At 37.9% G+C, this 19,987-nt stretch overlaps 1 protein-coding gene across 1 annotated transcript; it reads right to left on the bottom strand.

Annotated features, from left to right (window-relative positions):
• Positions 1-657: 657 nt before the first annotated feature.
• ndufs4 (NADH:ubiquinone oxidoreductase subunit S4) lies at positions 658-19,380 on the bottom strand. The gene is made up of 5 exons (XM_042420100.1): positions 19,252-19,380; positions 15,416-15,494; positions 2,432-2,604; positions 2,066-2,139; positions 658-866 (listed from the first exon to the last, which is right to left on the bottom strand). Exons 1-5 carry the CDS (start codon positions 19,332-19,334, stop codon positions 763-765), a joined length of 513 nt encoding a protein of 170 aa, XP_042276034.1. The 5' UTR covers positions 19,335-19,380; the 3' UTR covers positions 658-762.
• Positions 19,381-19,987: the final 607 nt, after the last annotated feature.

Consider the following 19,987-nt stretch of genomic DNA (forward strand, 5'->3'; position numbering starts at 1 on the left):
TTCTTTGTCTTATGTGACAATAAACTGGATATCTTCGGGTTTAGCAGTCATTTTGAAGACTTAAGGAACATTTTATTTACCGAATAATGAATCAGTTAATCGAGAAGATATTCATCATGTAAATCAATAATTGTTATTGTTATAATTGCAGCCTTATATTATGTGGGTCAATGTTTTGTCACTTTGTAACTTCATTTATTTGTTGTACTTTAAATAAACTGTACAATAGAAATAATGTCACAGGCCTTATTAAAAAAAAAAGACAGTGAAGGTTAATTCGAACAAGCCACATTTTAGACTAATGCTCATAAAAGAGACTGTAACCTCACTGCACAGATGTTGCAGTAATAAAGTGGTAGAAAGTAATAAAATGTAAGAAAAGTTCCTATTTAAATTCCATTTGTTCAGCTCTCTAAAACAATTCAGGTAACAGGATGGGAACAAATACTTGAACAGGAAATATGTAACTGGTTTTGGCCTACAGATATATTTATCCTTTAGTTTAAACAGGTTGTAATTCTTATAATTATGAACCCCTTTGTTTTGCAGTTGCTCAACTCTACTTGCAGGACAAACACTTCATTAATCAAGCAGAAAACATTAGGAAGTCAGTAATGAGGTGAATGTTTGAGGAACAAAAGTAATAAAGACTCAAGATTTTTGGTTTACACAGATATAATTATGCATTTATTGACAAGAATTATACAGGTCTGCTGTGGGACAAACTGAGGTCAAGCCAACTAACAGATGGGCGTCTTCAGTTTACTTAGCAGACCTCCTGGTCCTCTTGTCCCAGGAGAAGTTTGCTCCGTAGGATTTCACCCGAGGCTTTGAGGTCCTTTTCTCTGTTATGTCGTAGCTCCAACCTGAAGGAAAAAACAACATCAGCGTAAGCGATGAGGGCGAGAACGTCACGTATATTCATTTTGGACGAGTTCCAACCGCAATGAGGTGTTTTGTAGACATCAACAGGCTGTGTGTAGTCAGAACTGCACTAATCGCTTTCATGGTGCAATAAACAGAGTAAGCCAGTTTCCTTTGCTTAGTTTCAACAAACTTTCCCAGATGGTTTGAGTTGAAGTGTACTTTCTGTTCAAAGTTTCTAGACAGAAAACTGTATTGAACTCCAACTAAATACAGGTCTGTTTGGAATTGTCTAATGATCTTGTTAGCACATCAAAAGTATTAAATAAAGTTTTTTATTGCTTGATTTTTTAAAATATTTTTATGAGGCCCACTCGTTGTCATCAGGTGCATTTGTTACCATAAAGGTGAGTATTTGTTACTATAACGACCACCTGATGACAACGCTACTTTGAGAGGTTTTATAAGTTGTGAACATAACATAAATAATAGTCAAAATGAGTTTATCTTCAAGAATCTGATAACTGACTTATCTCTGCAGAGAATATAAACTGCAGCAGGTCGCATTTACAAAGTTCTGTTATTCAGGTTTTCATACCTAGTTTCCAATATGTCATTTCCTACATATTCCATGTGTATTGTATCTATGCAACATGTTAAAAATCACAGAAGTGTGACTGCTCAAAGTATAACTGCGTTTATGACCAAAAAGAAATAAACAGACACTGTTAGTCACCATCTAGTGATGATATGTGTTACATAAGATGCTGTAAGTGATTCTACTTTAGATGGGATCAGAGCGCATATTTAGAGATCAGATAAAATCCAGTTACTCTTGTGCTGACTAAATCACTCTCTGATGTTGTAAATGCCAAAAAACTGACAACCTCAAATGTTTTCAATATCACAACCCTCCTACTAATAACAGTGACTTACTACCACTACCTCTAATAGTACAACTAATAATTAAATGTCTTTAAATTGTGTGTGTGTGTTTTTTAATGTGATTTACTGTCTGTATAATGATCTGTTCATTTATTCTGTTCATCCCACAGATTGAATTAAATTAAACTCAAGAGTATCTGGGATACTCATGTCAATTTTAAAGCTGAACCAATTGCCCACGATTAGTAGAGACATTATATTCACTGTTATATTTTGTCCTATACAAAAATCTTGCTTTAATGTTTTAGATTTTTACCGTTTTTCTCAGCAAAAGCGATGGCTTCTTCCTTGGAGGAGAAACTGAGCACCATGTTGGACAAGGGATCAGCACTGAAAGGCAAAAAAACTCATGTTAGCACACAATAGTCACAGAATTAAAGTTAAATATCATAAGTAAGTGTTTTATGATCCAAATTTCAAAAACTTTATAGCAAAGGTGTTGTATGTCATCATATGTACAGACACAGTAATAAAGACCTCTGAGGCAAATTTGTGATTTAGGGATATATATACATAAAATAAACCAACAATTATTTGCTAAAAGTCATGCAGACTCAGCAAACCTCCATTAAAAATAATCATGACAGATTTCAGTGTATGTGTTGTAGAGGACGGTTCTTACGTTGAGGCCCAGCCCATCAGTGGGTTCTCCCAGCGCTCTCTGGTATCGAAGTCCATCTTCCACTTCTTTGTGCTGTTGACTCCTGACTGCATGGCCGTTTTGGCCGGCACAAAGATGTGAACCTTGCGTGTTTTGATGTGCTCCTCTGGCACTCCTGTCAGGCTGGTGATGTCCTAGAAGCAAACAGAAATAAAACACAAACAGGTTTATGTAGATTTCAGACTGGAGAACCAAGACATATACTGTAGCTATCCATTCTTTATAGAAAGGTCTTTTAATCAAATTTGTGCTCATAAATGCACTTAATAATAATCTTATGTTACAAGTAAACGTTCATACTAATGTGATGTGAGTCCTTGACCCCGTTCCAGCTCCTAATTTTCAAGCAACACTCAATCTTTTGGGTGATAATCCTGAGTTAATGCTAAAATCAGTTTCACATGCCAAATAATTATCTTTATATCAACTCAGCAAAATAATATAACGTTACAATTAATTATTAATAAATGGACAAAAGAGTTGTACTGGTGTATTTTAAATGAACTAAAAAGAGGGTTCAACTAAGCTTCAACAGAGCAGTCGAAACTTCGCAATCATGCTTCTACAGTCCTCTTTGACATATGAAAATAAAAAACTGACATGTTTTTGGTGACACACCAGCCAGCTGTCGTCCTGGACTTTGGTTTGACTTGGTGACTGATGTCTTTTTCTCTTGAGTTTGTGCAGAGATGTATGTGTGCGTGTTATTAAAGGAGGGTCATCCGAAAGTTAGCTCGCAGGTGTTCAACTTCGAGGACTGACAACGTGTTCTTAATGTCAGAAAAATTGGGCGAAGGGGTTAGGAAAATGTTCAGTGCCTATAAAAAGTACTTACGTGATAAATAACATGATGTTTTATATTTTTGTACTTCACTCTAATCTGCAGAGATTTATTGGGGTCAAAAGAAGCTAAAATACATCTTCATTGTCAGAAAAACGATTAAATATAAAAATGTCCGACGAGTGAATACTTTTTATTGGCACAATAAAATAACAAACTAGGTATGTGGATTGTGTTTTTATTGTTTCTGAGATGTTTTGTTCACTCTTCAAGGGAGCCGCACAAGCCTGCGGGCATTTTTAGCTTTACCAGCACACCAGTTACAATTATATATGAATGTTTTGTGTGTTTTAACCCGTCAGAAGTTTGCTGTGATTTTTATTTTTTGTTATATTGCTTGTAAATTTCCAATAGAGTTCAATGGATCTAGTATCTCAAGGAACAAGTTCAGTAATTCAAGTTATTTGTGTTCTTAAAACGTTAAATTCAATACACTTTTAGTACAAAAAGAAAATAAGAATATTGTAGCCATATTACTGCCTTCTTGTGCATCTAGGTGGATGAAATTAATGCCTAATACTTGAGGTGATTTATTCCAGACCATCAGAAAGTAGGCCAGCGCAACAAGGAGGAGGAGGAGGGGCCTTTGGGGCGTAAATGCATATTCCTGAGCAACTGGAGCCCCTTCAAGCTCCTATCAAGGATCTGGTCCAATTCTTCAGGGAATTAGCAAACAAGCAATGGGAAGTGGGCGACAAAACACAGACGAACCTCCCAGCACGCAGGCAGCAGCCACCCAAGACTGAGGGCTTTCCAGGGCGCTCTCCTTTCAATTCAAGAATTTTACACATTTCAATGGCCATTACAACTTCAAAGAATCAAATTTTCATCATTGTCTGTCATCTGCCAGTTGATTTGTAGAAAGGGGGTCGTTTTGCATGAACTCCACACAAAAGCCCGCCTTTCCTTTGGCAAAGGAGCTTCCAGTGGTATTTAAGCCTTGTAAATTACAGGTCCAACTGCTGAACTACTGCTTGTTTCAGTGAAATGTCTTTTGCCATGCTAAGAGGCAAGACCAGACTGAATTTAATCATAAACAAGATCTGCACATTGAAAAGATTGTTCAAATGAAAAGGAAAAGAAGGACAAAAGGGGGAAAAAACTTCACAAGTGCTTGGTAATTATTTCCGGCTGCCCTATCTACTTAACCTTAACAATTCCTTCTTGTCACAGAGGAGAAAAACATGTTCTCTTCACCAAAGGGGGAATGGTGGATGGTTCATGACACAATAACACACAAGACAGTGCGAGAGAGCAACAAAATGGGGTGCCAAGGTTTTTTTTTTGGTTTTTTTTTTTTCCAACTTGGAGACTGCAGCAGGTAATCAAACTGGTTTTAAAATGTTACCTTCTGCAGGAGTAAAGTTTTTATCTTCAGTGGATAAGGTTCAGGAGAACTCCAAAAGCTAGAACTAAGAAGAATTTCCTGACAGTTCTGGAGAAAAGGCAAAAACCATTACAATACTTTGTTCACAGTGATCCATAACACATTTGGAGTTGTGAATCAAGGGAAAGATAAAAAAAAAAAAAAAATCATTAAAAAAAAATATGAAGTAACGTTTCAGTTGAGGTAAATCAAATTTGCAGTTAGGAACATTTAGCAGCTCTGTGGTCTGCTCTGTTCTGTGGGATAGATGCATGAAAATCCCTCTCCGAGACGCATTAGAAATTATGCCCTTGGGATTAGCAGGCCAGACTATGGTTACGCGTATGTACGTTACATAAACCATAACTGACACATGAGGCCCATTTATGGTAAACTCGTGCAATAATTTGTCCAGATGTAGCAGACCTTAAATCACATCTTAGGCGTGGATGAGCACAAAAGGTCCTTCATGAATGAGGGAGGATGTGTCATAATAAAAGCTCTGCTCATTATCTGGCATTGTTTGCACAAATACGAGTCTAGACTTCTATGATACTTGCATGCATTACACTGAAAGCTAGGAGGGTTATCGGCATAACGGACTCACCCACAATACCAGGATTCACAAAGGGAATGATTGTGGCTGGAATGTGGTGTGTTCCCAGGAAGACTAGAGAGGGCCATCACAAAAGGAAAACCCACACGGTGGGCACTTTTTCTTCTGCCATGTACAGGAAGCAAAATGAGAACTATCAAGTTTGACACTATTCACAGGGCCTTCACGGAGCCCTACAATACCTGGCTGGGCAGACAGAATGCAGAGCTTAAGAAAGGGGGGGAAAAAGCTGGCAAAGTCTCCGTCACGTGAAAGCGTGTCGATATTTCTGACACCTCCAGGCTACATGCCAAATAAAGAGCATAGGGGCTTGTCGCTGTGGGGCCGCTGGGCCCACCAGAATGCTGAAAGCTGTTAGCCCTAGTGCTCCAACAGAGACCTGGTTGGATGATTTTTGTGTAAACAAGAGAAAAAAAAATTCTGTATGACAAAGTGGGAAAAACAGAAGAAAATACTCACATATCAGCAAGAAAAGTATAAGGAATATAGCAGTGCTTATTTAAACAGATACTACTTCTTATTCTTGGAGGGGTATTGAGGTGCAAAAAAAAAATGCTACATCAAACATTTGTGATATAAACTGTGTTCAGGTGAATGTAACGGATATTTCAAGTCCATCCAGGTACTAATTCCTCTTTGCATAGATGTGTCATTTCTATAGTTGGTTAATAAGCTACCCATCTTATTCGACTTGGTAGAATCCACTTAAGAGAACGTTTGGTGAAAATCCGACTTTGTTGCCATTTTGTTTCATGTTATTTATCATCCTGCTCATGTTAGCGTTTTCTCTTGGGGAAGGGTTGTTATTTTGCTCTGATTCAAAAGCAGCTACTGACACGTTTGTCCCGTCACACTGTTCAAAGAAATACGGTGAATTAAGGGCCGTCGCTTCTGTACGTTGACTTACAACAACCTGTATACCTGCGTCATTCTCATACACGCTTTTCAAGATCATTGTGGCCGTTTTTCTGATGCTGTTTGTCTGGCTCTGGCACAGGAAGGTGACATCCCTTTTCTTAATCTTGCTACACAGCTATAATCACCTCAATTGTTTTTTTTTCAAACCATTCAAACAGCTGTTAATGTACACAACACCTCATCTTTTTGAATCACTAAATAAATCATAGACGTGTTGGGCTGGACCCAGACTGAGAGAAAGCATCTATTACTGTATGTGTTTAACACTGAACTTATTCAAACTGTCTTCCAGCCAATACTGTCTCCATATAGTTTAGCACATCTTGTCAGTTTTGGATGATTTGCAGGTCAATGTCTGAATTTCCTGCAGTTAATTTCCCACAGTTTATACAGTGGAATATGAGACCCAGTTTTGCCGGCTCAGTGATATAAAATATGGTCTCTGTAGTCTTTTTGATATCATTTGCAGATCTGCTCCAAATGGAAGGACAGTTTAAGGATATTTGTAGTATGTAAGGCATCTCTGCGAAGGGTTATCTTTGCCAAGAAAGCAAATGTAATTTTCTCTAAAAAAAAAAGTGGTTTGCTGGTAAGAAAATAAGCTTTAAAAAAACATTTTTTTTTGACATGTCTTTAAGAAAATTGTAATATAAAAGGTACGCACATCACTTGAATTTTTTCTGCAGGCAATTTTGATGAAAATATCAACTGCATGGGACGCTTTGAATAGTGGTTCATACTGTGGGGCTTGGAGCGTCATGGGGTTTTGGCAGAGTGTAGGCGAGGACTTGAAAAGAGGTGAGTGTAAGGACCATGTCTTCTGAACACATTACTGTTCATTCACTTAGTGAATTGAATAGCCGCGTCTTTTTCACTCAATCACTTGATACTCCCTTTGTGCCCATTTAGAAAAAGAGGATTATTTTAAACCTAAAACAAACCATAAAAAGGACATTCACATCTGTTCTTGCAATGATCCTGGACGGCTCAATTATTAGTTGTGAAAATGATCAACTCTCCTATTAACTGGTGAGCGAAGACTATGTGAGAAAGACAAAACATGAAGCTACGGTATTGAAACAGTGGAATTAACATATTTGTTTGATTTTAATTAATAACTGTTCATAAGGGGATCCCAAACAAACAAACCAGACTAGTACTGTAATGACTAGTTAGCTTCTACAACCGGTAACTGATCACAAATGATTTTTATAATCAAATAATTGAGTCATTTATGAAGCAAAACATCAAACATTCTCTGGTTCTGGCTTTTCCAAAGTGACGATTTGCGTCTTTTCTCTGTTTAATATTACTGTAAACTGAATATCTTTGGGTTTTAGACTGTTGGTCGGACAGAACAAGACATCTGATGATGATGATACTATTTTGAATAATTGAAAAAATAATCAACAGGTCAATCGATAATGAAAATAATCAGTATTTGCAGCCCTAAACTGGACATGCGTGTCTTCTGATCCTAGAAAAATAGGCCAAATAGTGGGTCACATCTTCTAAACACATCGTTCCTTGAACTCCTATTTTTAAAACTTGTTAGGGTTTACAAATCCAAACTGAGGTATACAGTGTATTTTCCTGTTAGAACAGTGACCAAACAGACAAACAAATAACGGACGTCTGTGCACGACTGGCTCAGAGAAAACATCTCTAGCTTCTCTTCCACCCTGTGATGGGTCGCGGTGGACATCGTGAAAGCCGTGACACGAGTACGGTCAGCCTATCAGAGCACGAACGCCCGTATGCCAAAACTGCAGCTTGGCAGCCAGGAGGGGTCACAGGGTCAGCCGAGCTGAATCATGTTGAGTCAGCATGTGGTGAAAGCCCAAACACATCACCCTTAACCCCCCAGTGTCCGGCCCACACCCAGACCAAGAGCCTCACTCATCAGTCTCCGCCGGTTCCCACCTTCAGACGTCTTTGAAGTGTACAAAGCGTGCCAATTACTGATTGGACATAGGGGGCGTCTCTAATAGAAACAAATATTATGTTGCTTGCTCATGTGTGGGTGTGTGGTGCGGTTCAGCACGAGAGAACGAGAAGCAGCTGGCGTGAGGGTCATCTCGAATCTCACGTTACACATACCGGTGAGGATCAGAAAGGCAGGATAGAGGAGGTGTGGGAGGGTCGTTTATGAATATCCTGGATCTGGACACGCTTGTTTGTTTGTCTTTGAGATGCATCTCAAAGACACTTGTTCAAATGGCCTTTTAGAAGTAAAATGCGATATAAACAACTTATAAATGATGCGTGTGGTATTTATCAAGTAAAATTGCAAAACATTCTCAGGTTCCAGCTGCTTAAATTGAGGATTTGCTGCTCTTGTCTGTGTTTTTTTTAACTTGTATTTAACCAGGAAAACCTTGTTGAGATCAGAAATCACTTCCTCAGAAGTGTCCCAGCCAAGATAGGCAGCAACAGTGAGTACAGACAAACAACATGAAACAAATTACACAAAATATGTCTCAAAGTACATCACAATATCAGAGTGAAACATTGCAGTTACAAAACATAAATAGAATCTCCAATAGAATAAAATATTACATCCTAAAGACAACTTAAAACTCCTTTAAACAACCTAATAGCTGTCTATATCCCAAAACAAGTGAACCAATCTAAAACAACTGATGAATAAGACTAACATACAGCAGACAGAATGTCAATAGAAACCAAAATAGAAACCAAATTTTGTGATTTTAGATCAGATTGCAGAAGCTAACAGATTAACTCACAGATATTATGTTTATTAATCTTTCAGTTTTGGACCTATAGATATTCTTGAGATCTCTACTTAAGCTCCAGGAACCTGTGATGGACATTTGACACTATTTTTTGGATATTTTCTAATCTGAAAGATCAACAGATTAATCCAAAAAAAAAAATAGATGAATTGATAATGAAAATAATCATTAGTTGTAGCCCTAAAATAGTGCAACAACAGTACACCTTGCAAAGTAGTACGTGATGTGTTGCAAATTCAAAATGAAACACAAATTATGTTCAGAACGGCCTTTTGTTTTAACGATAACCTACAATTAACAGCTTGGAAGGAAAAAGACATGGGAGGGAAAATATGGAAAAGAGCTGCCATCTTCTAACTAATGAATAAATGGAAGAGCAGACAAACAGAAGTAGCAACCAGCCTTTTTTTATCCACTCTGCAAACACTACACTTAGCAGCTAGACACTTCCTAAAACTAGCCAGCGCTGACAAGGCTGAGGAGTCCTCTTAAGAGGCTTAGTCTCTATGGAAGAGAGTGTTAATGAATGAAATACTATTTAGTGGATGATACATAATAAAGCCTCTTGTCTGGCACTCTTCAAAGACCAACATCCTCTGACCCACTACTCCAAACTTGAGCCGAGAGATTTTTTCGCGTAAGCGCGCCTTATGAGAGGGCAACCAGACAAAACAGACACTTAAGTTGTCTATGTGTGAAGGAGGGAGGAAGGGTAGGAGAGAAGGATGAGAGGGAGAGGAAGGGGGGTGGGGTGGTGAATGTGGTCTGCTCCACTGTAGGTCACTCTGTGTCTGAGACTAGACAGGCTTAGAGAATATACACCCCTGTACTGCAGACTTAAACTGCTTGTGCTAAATATAACCCATACTTGGGATAGCTCGTGTTTTATTATGATTCTCTTTCTTCGTTGTCCTGCACACAGGTTTTCTTGCAGTTTCTTTTAAATGTGACAGCAAATACCAGTTTGAGATTGGAGCGGTTGAAGGTACTTTGCTCAATGACACACTTAAAAACACATTTAATTCTGCAGAAATTGAGTTCCCAAGTGTCACTAAGCAAACTAGCGTGTCCGATTGCGTAGCGCTGAACAACAGCACCCTTGAGTGACTTTTGTATCGGAGCATTTTCTGATATCTTAGTGTGATAAATCTTGACTGACAGCCTCAGGATCTTTCAATGTAGGGCTTTAAAAAACAATCAACAACCTTCTTTTAGACTCAACTATGTTACCAAAATCAAATCCCACATCTTTTGTCCAGATGTGATGTGACTCGCCAAACCAGCGGTGTGCTCTTAATTTGCAAGAAACCAGAGATTTCAGATTAGTAAACTAAACATGCCAAGCATCATATGGGCTTACCAATTCAAGGACAAGGAGCTCTTCCCTTCCCCGTTTTTTCCTCCGTCCTTCCCCCTCAATTCCCTGCACTCTAATAACGGTCCCCCTCTGTCTTGTAAAACCCCAGTGCCTTTAGAGAACTCTATAACAAGGCTTCACAAGCGCTTTAAGATTATGGTGTTGTCTTTATGTGGAGAGAGGGAGCGCACTTGGCCACGGCTGAAGCAGGACTAGACACCCAGCCACTCAGCCACTCAGGCATATGTGGGAGATGTTGTATTATCGCATATTGAAGCAGCTGCTAAGGTTATAGGCGCAGTTGTTTCTGCAAAGGGCCAGAGAGTAAAGCAAAAGGCCGGACTCTAATTGAGGGAGGTCGCAGACATTCCGTGTAAAGCTGTGTATCAGTGGCCAGCCAGCCGGACCCTGGGAGCTGCCCAGCATGCTTAATCAAACAGTAATTACAAACAAAAGCAGGTCGGCATGGGCACTCTAGGGAACAGCTCTGGGCACTGGGGCTCCATCACGCAGGTCTTTCTTTGGAATTATCTCCAAAATTCAGACAACGCTTTTAAAAAGATCTTCTTTTAAAGATGTAAAAACTTTAGGCAGGTTTTTCCATTTTCGTGAGATGTTTAATACGAGGAAAGAAATGAAAACAGTCGATGTCTGCATCAAACTTACTTTGCTCATTCAATCTGCCGGTTATTTTCTAAGTTAATCAATTCATGTTCAGTCTAAAAAAAACATAGAATCTAGTTAAAAGTAGTTACAAATGGCCATCAAGATTCCTAACGCCTTAGGTAACATCATAAAATAGTTTATCTGACCAACAGCCAAAAACCAACGACTCTGATAAATATCACATAAAAGATAAATCAAAGCAGCACAATTCAGAAGCTAGACAAAAGCTAGAAGCTTGATATTTTTGCTTGAGACTTTAAACCTGCATTAACTGATTTCTTGTACCACTTGGGGACGGCAAAACTGACATATTTTCACCTTTCAAATCGATACGGCAAACTTGTTAGTTATGTTATCCATCAGACAAGGAGCAACATTAGCATTCATTCTCTTTTCGCTCTGGTTTTGGTCTCCACTCACACCTGAGGGAAATATCTTCAGCTCTTTGCCTGCTACTGCTGAAAATAACGCTGATGTGGTGAGGGTGAATCAAAACTAGGGCTGCAACTAATGATTATTTCATTATCGATTAATCTGTTGATTATTTTCTTGATTTATCATTTGGTCGATAAAATACCTGAAAACAGTGAAAAATGTCCGTCATAGTTTCCTAAAGCTCAAAGACGTCATCAAATTGCCTGCTTGGTGATCGAACTGTAGCAAAATCCAAACATATTGAATTTACCAACAAATGACATGAAATGTTTGGCATTTTCTACTTTAAAAATGACTAAAACGATTAATCAATTATCAAAATAGCTGCCGGTTAATTATTGTCGATCGACTAATTGACTAGTCATTGCAGATCTAATCAAAACAGTCAAGTCGTGGGCTGGAAAACCAAAACAACGTGTCAAAAGACGCTCGGTAGAACTGAGTCAGATGATAATTCTGTTTGTGTTCATCACTACAAGTGACGCTTTTCACATTACACATCATTTGATTATTATAAAAACATGAGGATTCAACAATTAGCCTGTCAAAAGTTTCCCATTATTTTTCTGCCTGCCGTCTGCAGTAAAACTGTTCACAAATACCATTAAAAATCCCCTTCTTGGATGATTTCATATTTTTGCCTCGCAGGCAATTCTTGTCCTTCACAGCCTAAATCTGACTGTAATGGAGATGGCCATTAAACAAACTGTAGAGACACAAGTTCCTGTGAGGTTTGCATTTTTTGGACAGATGAGAACTAAGGACGGGATAATGAGTCATACAAACATTCGAAGGGAGAATTCAAAATATCATTTGCCCAGGCCAAAATGCAACCTCATCTAAATTAGGTTATTCAGAAATTTTCACTACACAGGCGAGCGGCACACTACTTTCTCCTCGGGGCTGCTCGAGAGAGAGAGAGAGGGAGAGAGAGAGAGAGAGAGAGAGAGTGAGAGAGAGTAAGTGAGAGAGTGAGAGAGAGAGAGAGACAGCGCGTGAACCCAGCATAACCTCTCAGTGGATCGAGACCTTTGTTTGATTGGTCTAACCGGAAAGCAATTCACACTTATTGACAGCCTGATGAATGACTAGCGTGCTGATATACACTGAATGCCCAAAAGGGAGAGCGCTCTCATTGCCCTCTTCCATGTGAGACGGAGACCACTGTACTGTAAACAGCTGAGGGCCTCTCTTTTTGGTCTGTCTGGGTGAGCATTAGAGTACTTCCCGCCGTCGCCAGCAACAGCATGCCACAAAGGAACCTCTGTGGCCGACAACACTGAAGTGGCCACTGTCTTTTTCGTGAGTCTCAGGGTGTCTCACAAACTTTTTTCCATGCAAGCTTCTTTTCTTTCACCCCCTCCCCATTTTTTAGAGGCCCTTTTTTTCCTCTCCTCTGCTGTTCCTCTCAGTGGCCCCTACTGAGAGGACAGAGACAGACACTCCGCCCAGCCAAAGGTTTGTCTGCCAGTATGGTCAGCTTTGGTCTGGGACAAAAGCGCACTGACGCTGCCCACACACAGCAAACCCCCCCCTCCCCCCCCCCCACCACCCCCCAAAACAAGTCCACAACAGACTCCCACATTCTCCCTAAACTCCCTCGTTCTGCGTTATCTCCTATCTCCTTCGTCTTTTAATGACAAAGCATTCACTTCAAAAGATCCCTCTTTGTTTTGTACATTTGGTACATTGCTGACCTTGGCCACTTGAAATGCATGCTTATCGCTGTTTAGGCTCTGCTTTAGCACTTAATGAAAAGAGAGGCACCAAAGACCTTGTCTGATGAAATATAGAGTTACCCTAAATACAGCTGCACCTGGCTTCATAGTCACCTGTTGCTCTGCGAACTAGCTTTGATTAAACAATTATAACTGAAACCAAGTGCTTTCACGGATATGCTGTGAGTCCAAGCCACATCAGTTGACAAGCGTAATGACCGTTCATGGAAAGCCTTGAAAGAAAGCAACAGATGTATTTTCCAGCTGCTTGGTAAACAGAGAAAAATACAGCGTTTTCACTTCATAGAGATTCTATTATTTAAAATTCCAAATGCTGAATAACAGGAATGAGTGGAAACGTTTTGAAATTATAATTTCACAACCGATTTACATGTCTTCACATGCAGGGTACACAAAATGGTGACAGACCCTTTTTTTTTTTTTGGATAAGGTTAGGAAAAAATGATCAATTCTTCAATGCATTGTGATAAAGCTGCAACTAACAATTATTTTCATAATCGATTAATCTGCAGATTATTTTCTCGATTAACTGTTTGGTTAATAAAACAGTAGGAAACAGTGAAAAATGTCTATCACAACATCCTAGAACACAATGTGACACCTTCAAATGTCTTATTTTACCCGACATACAGTCCAAAACCCAAAAAATATTCAATTAACTATCATTTTAAACCAAGAAAAGCAGCAAAATCTCATATTTTAGAACCTGGAACCATCAAATCTTTGGCATTTTTGCTTAAAAATTACGATTATTTGATTACCAAAATATTTTTCTATTATATTTTCTTTCAATTGACTAGTTGATTAATTGACTGATCGTTGCAGCTCAATATAGTGAATTTCTTTGATTCAGCATCAATACACAAATCCCCATAATCACATTTTCATCAGTAAGGAGAATACACAACACAAATGTGCTCCAGCTACAATGATGAACATTAGATGAAGAGAACAAATCAGTCTTGAAAAAAAAAAAAACACTCTGTTGGGCGTCAGTTACAATTAAACCAATTGACCTAAATTACCAGAGAATCACATTAAGATTAAGCTTACAAATGTAAACTGCCTCGAGGGCAATGGAGCCCAGATAACTGACTGCAACCTGAGCGCTCTAATTTAAAAGTGTCAGTGTGTGATCACATTTTGGTTTATAGGAAGTAAAGAAGAAAACAGAACTGGATAAGACCTGTAAAATATGCAAACCATGTCATGTCAATATTTCAGATATTTCAAAACATCCTGCTGTTGATGCAAATCAGACAGCCCTGGAGCAAGCGTCAGAGGTTCTACATAATAAGTCACTGGCGTTACTTCAAATGATCACTGCCAGTCACTGAAAACCTGGGTTTAACACATTCTGTTGTACACATCGAAGCTAAAACGCAACACACGCACACGCACATAATGGCGAACCTTCACTAAAACAGCAATACCCTCACTCTTACTATTGTATTAGTAGATATTACAAATAATGCTACTGTGGTATGGACACAAATAGATTCCCAGTCTCATTTCTGTTTTCCTCATTTTTTTTTAAATGGTCACTGTGAGCACATAATTTGGGATTGAGTAAGTTACCTCAGCCGATTTATTAATGCTGTTGCTCCAAAAATAATATAGCTGAGAATCACGAACTAAAAGCTGAAGGTCACACAAGTTTAACTGTTTTACAGAGAAGTTGACTCAACTTCATGGTCATTTTGAAGGTTGTAGTTTATGGTTGTCTTTAATAGTATTATACTGTACTGAGAAGTGTATTCTCATCGATAGAAATGGGGCAGACAGAATATTGGAGAGTAAAAAAAAAAAAAACACCATAAAAACTGTAATATATTTACATTTAACTAGTAGTTTTGAACAGTAGAGACAACCCTATAAAATGTGCAATATGGGTAAGTTAAATTCAATCTTTCTGATCTCAATTTCAGTGTAAAACATTTCATATTAAACTAAGTTTTCACCTACGCTCAATTTGGTTAAATACTCACTAGTTATCTTTGATACCTTGTCATCAAACAAGAGAGGATTAATGGGAGCTGTGAGCATACACGGATCTACCAATGGTAACATTTGCCATTACCATCACACTGTTACAAAAGCCTACTGTCTTATACAAGCTCACTTTGGCAGCGGATTAGGAGAGTTTTTTAACAATTTTTCCAGTAAAGTGGAAATGCACTGTCTAATTGGAAGACAGTGGAACAGACAAAAACCAATCTGTGTGTCACGTTGAACAGGGAGGGATCCTTACCAATTTCTCATCAACTGTAATAAGTTGCGTGTCTTGTCCTGGTTTCTCTGCCAGCCTCGATGTTGATGTGCTTGTAGACCTGAAAACCATTAGACAGACATTACATGCAAATCAAAAACCGCCAAAGGCAGGCGAGCAACAAAGACCAACATTACACAAACAAGTTACACTCTGCAACTGCTGACTATCTTGGAGGACGCGGCTGGGCAAGGATACAGTGAAAAGGAAGAAACAAGGAGGGAATCCCCCCACCACCTATTAGTTCTGTCTGGTGAATCTCTGGCAGACTCTCGTTCTCATCCTAATGACAGGACGTGCTTAATGTTGGCTGTGGTCATCTGTCAGTAGAGGACTGTGTAGCTCTTTGTGAATGTGCAGCCGTGTCCTGTCACAAAACAGCAACGTGCCATCATGGCCCCGCCAGGGTGGGACAACTCCAGATAATCATATTCCACATAATGCCAGATAATCACATTTTCACAATTTTATATTTATTTGAAATGTAGGAATTTTACACTGAGAATTTCCCTTGTATGGGCTTATATTTCAATTAAAACATGAGTAAAAAAGTGAAGCACACCACTGTGACTGACACAACAATGGTTTCAGGTGTAAATGTTCAACATAAATATGATTTTAATTCGTAATATTTTGATATTCTGTTCTTTAAATCACCTAAAGAAAAAGGTATAATAGATATGACTGTATCTGATGAAGGTTGGATGATCAAAACCTTGTAATATTATTTCAAGTGCTGAAATGATTGGTTTATCAACAGATTAGTCAACGGATCAAAAATTCCCTAATAACTAATAATTAGGTTTAGTCATTTACCAGGTAAAAAACCCAAATATATGAGAGCAGTTGCCTAATTTTTTCCATTTCTCGGATTATAAATTAAACCCAGAGAGCTTTTGTCTGCTGATGCAATACACAAATTTACAATGTCACATTTGATAAAGTAAATGTTTAATCAAAGGTCAAACAATTAATGAACATTTCTTGGTTCAAACTTCAAGTAAAATGCATTACTCTGCAAATGAGGACCATATGTAACAGTTTGTTGCATTATTTCTTAAAAATATTGATCTGGATTTTATCTTCTTCCATTACGAAAGCCAACCATTTTAGCCAACAATCTGTTTTAGTAATTAAAGGCCTCCATTTGTTATCATTAGTATCTTTATTAACTCACGTTTAGGCCGTGACATTCATTTCTGATTCAACAATAGCATTTTCACTTGAACAAAACCATGCATCTCATGATTAAGCAACGCAATCAAACATGACATTTATTATTTTATTTGCACGATAAGTCTTCTTATAAAAGCTAAGAAGGCCATATGGTTTTATTTAGTCAAGCAAAACAATCCTAAAAGTAATAAAAATCTCCTTCTACAAAATACACTGGATCACGCATTATAAAATTGTCAAACTGAAATTAAGCCATTTAATCAATAAGTTAATCATCAGAAAATGAATTGGCGACTATTGCCAAACGTTCATCTGTTCCAGCTTCTCAAATGTGGGAATTTTCTTCTTTTCCATATAATAGAAAACTAATTATCTTTGAATTTTGAACTGTTGGCTATATAAAACAAGAAATTTTAAGATGTTGCCCTGGGTTTTGATAATTAAAATGGGCATTTTCACTACTTTCTTACAATTTAAGACATAATAATCAACTGGTTAATCAAATAGCTAATCTGCATATTAATCAATAAAGAAAATTAACGTAAGTTGAAGCCCTGATAAACTCTGATATTGCTTGAAAAATTCTGATGAAACTGCTGCTCTACCTTGCCTTAATGTTCACATTAATCTATGTTGTTTATGACCATCATACATTGCAGACTTAAGCACAAATGTGGTTACAGAGGACATCGTACTTCATAAACACCAACCACTGTCAACTAGTCCACATGCTGAACTAGAGCTGGGAGATATTTTTAAATCAGTACCTTGTTATGTGGCAATATTGTGGACTGAAAATAAAATCATTACTATTGTTGATAAGGTAACAAAGTCACTGTTCATTTCATTAAGCTAGTCTGCCAAATTAGTTCAGAAATAGCTGCTGGTTGTCGTGTTACAATACTGTTAAAATATGACATTATCCATAATTCCAAATAGTATCTAGTGACATTAGGGCTGAAACTCACAATTACTTTCATTATCCATTAATCTATCAATTATTTTCTCTTAATTGATTAATCATTTGGTCTATAAAATGTCAGAAAAGGTGAAAAATGTAAATCACTGTTTCCACAAGCCCAAGGTAACACAATGAACTATTATATTAATGGACATTCTGTTCTTTTCAGTACTATTCATAGTAAGTAGCATATGTTATCGCCTTAAAAGGACAGTTCACAATTTCTCAAGACTATCTCAAAATAACAGCCAGGTGCCCAAATGACCACTGAAAGAGGTTTTCCTTGCTGTAATCATTCTATTAAAAGATACCCTTCAAATGCACTTTCAATACATGTGATGGGGGACATAATCCACAGCATGTCCACTCAGTCATTTTGTGCAACAATTTAAAGTTTATCTGAAGCTTATATGCGGCTTCAGCGGTCTTAGTTAGCCATATCAAGTGGATGTCACATTTACAGTCTTTTTAGCATAAAATTCCCTCATTGTGTTTCCTCAAACAGTGTTTCCCTGTTGAGCTGCAGTACAAGTATAGTAACAAAAACAGGGACTTTGGCACTAAAAAGACTGTAACCTTGAAAAATATCTACTTGATTTGACTAATTTGGACGGACTGAACAGTTTATCTGAAGCTTCATATTAGCTTCAGATAAACTTTTAAATACATTTTTTCAAAAAAGGAGGCTTGTGGAATTTGTCCCCCATCACATACTTTGTAAGTGCATTATGAAGGTATCTTCTAATGGTCAGTATGAACAGAAGGAATGATTATGGCAAAAAAAAAAAAAAAAAAAAAAAAACCTCTTTCAGATGTCCTTTGGGCACCTGACTATTGTTTTGAGAGAGACTTAAAAACGGTGAACGTGTCCTATAAGGTGATAATATACACTACACATTATGAATAGTACTGACACCAACAGAATATACATTAATGTGACAGCTCATAACTTTAAACCACTCTTTTATGTTTTGTCCATGTTTCATGAAGCATATAAGGCTACATCTTTCTGTATGAAATATGCTAAATAAAGTCATAGTAATATAATTGCAGAGGTGTCTGTTACAACAAGAAATGCGCTGTGTCTATACATTAAAATATAGGTTTTATTTAGTTATTTTAATGATATATTTGCAGCCGGCAGTATACTCCCTACTTCACCGTAACGTTAGCTGTCAGTTAGTGATATTGGCCTTTCCAGTGAGGTCTGTTATTTAATAAAGTCCTCTTTCTCGCCATAAATTAGTGATAGTATGCAGCACATGTTATGTAGATCAGTGAGCATCGAACAACATTTAATTGCGTTTGCTCTTAAACTTATTTCATGACTATGTGGAGCTAGCATTAGCTAATTAGCTGGCTAGCCGAGTGCTGTAAGGATGGTAAGGACACTGGATAACATTGAAATTAGCTTAGAGTCCAGGCACTGTAAAGACAAAGTATACCCGCACAAACTTAAATAAAGGTGTAAACTCTCATTTTGTGCTCAATAAAAAACGAAATGCATGCTTTATTTGACTGCATTAAGCTTTGACGCTGGCTAGCTTACTATCACTTGTTAGCCTGTGATATGACAGACACACGGCCTACTTGCTTCGTCTTTAGTCAAATATTTCACACGGAATGACTCATAGCAACACCTGCGAGACTAAAACCTAACAAAAAATTAATATGCAATTACCTGATAGGATTCAGGAACACTTTAGTAGCCGCATTAATCACAGATAGACGCCCCAGGCCCAGAAGTGACATTGAGGACGCCATGATTGTTGTCAACAATGACGTACGGCGACCACGAAGGAACAAACAGTACGAGCGGAACAGCGGGTGGAGGAGACAGCTGAGCTGACAGAGTTGGAGGATTGATGCCAGCAACTAAAAATTGCTTTACAGGGATGTGTCACATACAGTGAGACATGTCCAGGCATATCTAGCGTCTACTTACACCACTGATTTTCTTTTCATACCACAAATAACGACGATGATGGTGTTTATGGAAAGGAAGTCACCACTTCCAAAGGAATTTGGGTGTCTAGTAATTGCTTCAAAATAGCAGACTCTTCCTGTCTTTTTTCTCCCTTTTTTAACTGATCAGGTCACTGTGTCACTATATAATTCAGATTATATAGTGCCACTAAACTGTGGACCAGATATGCTTCAAATGTTTACTAAACTTGGTTGATTTTCAAAACATGTATGAGCTTGCTCGTATTCTTATTCTGGTGTGATGGTTTTAATGAGTTTAATTAATTTAAAGTGCTCTTGCATGTGATGTAGCAACTAGTTCATGAAATTATAAATGTCGTTTTGTTGAGCACATAGAAGCTTTATCCATAAAACAAACCATTAAAAACCAACCACAAAGTTTATGTAGTGATTATTGGACTAAAACACTCCTAATTGCTGTTCTTAATATC

The sequence above is a fragment of the Thunnus maccoyii genome, chromosome 9 (assembly GCF_910596095.1).
Source record: "Thunnus maccoyii chromosome 9, fThuMac1.1, whole genome shotgun sequence".
NCBI classification, from domain to species: Eukaryota; Metazoa; Chordata; class Actinopteri; order Scombriformes; family Scombridae; genus Thunnus; species Thunnus maccoyii.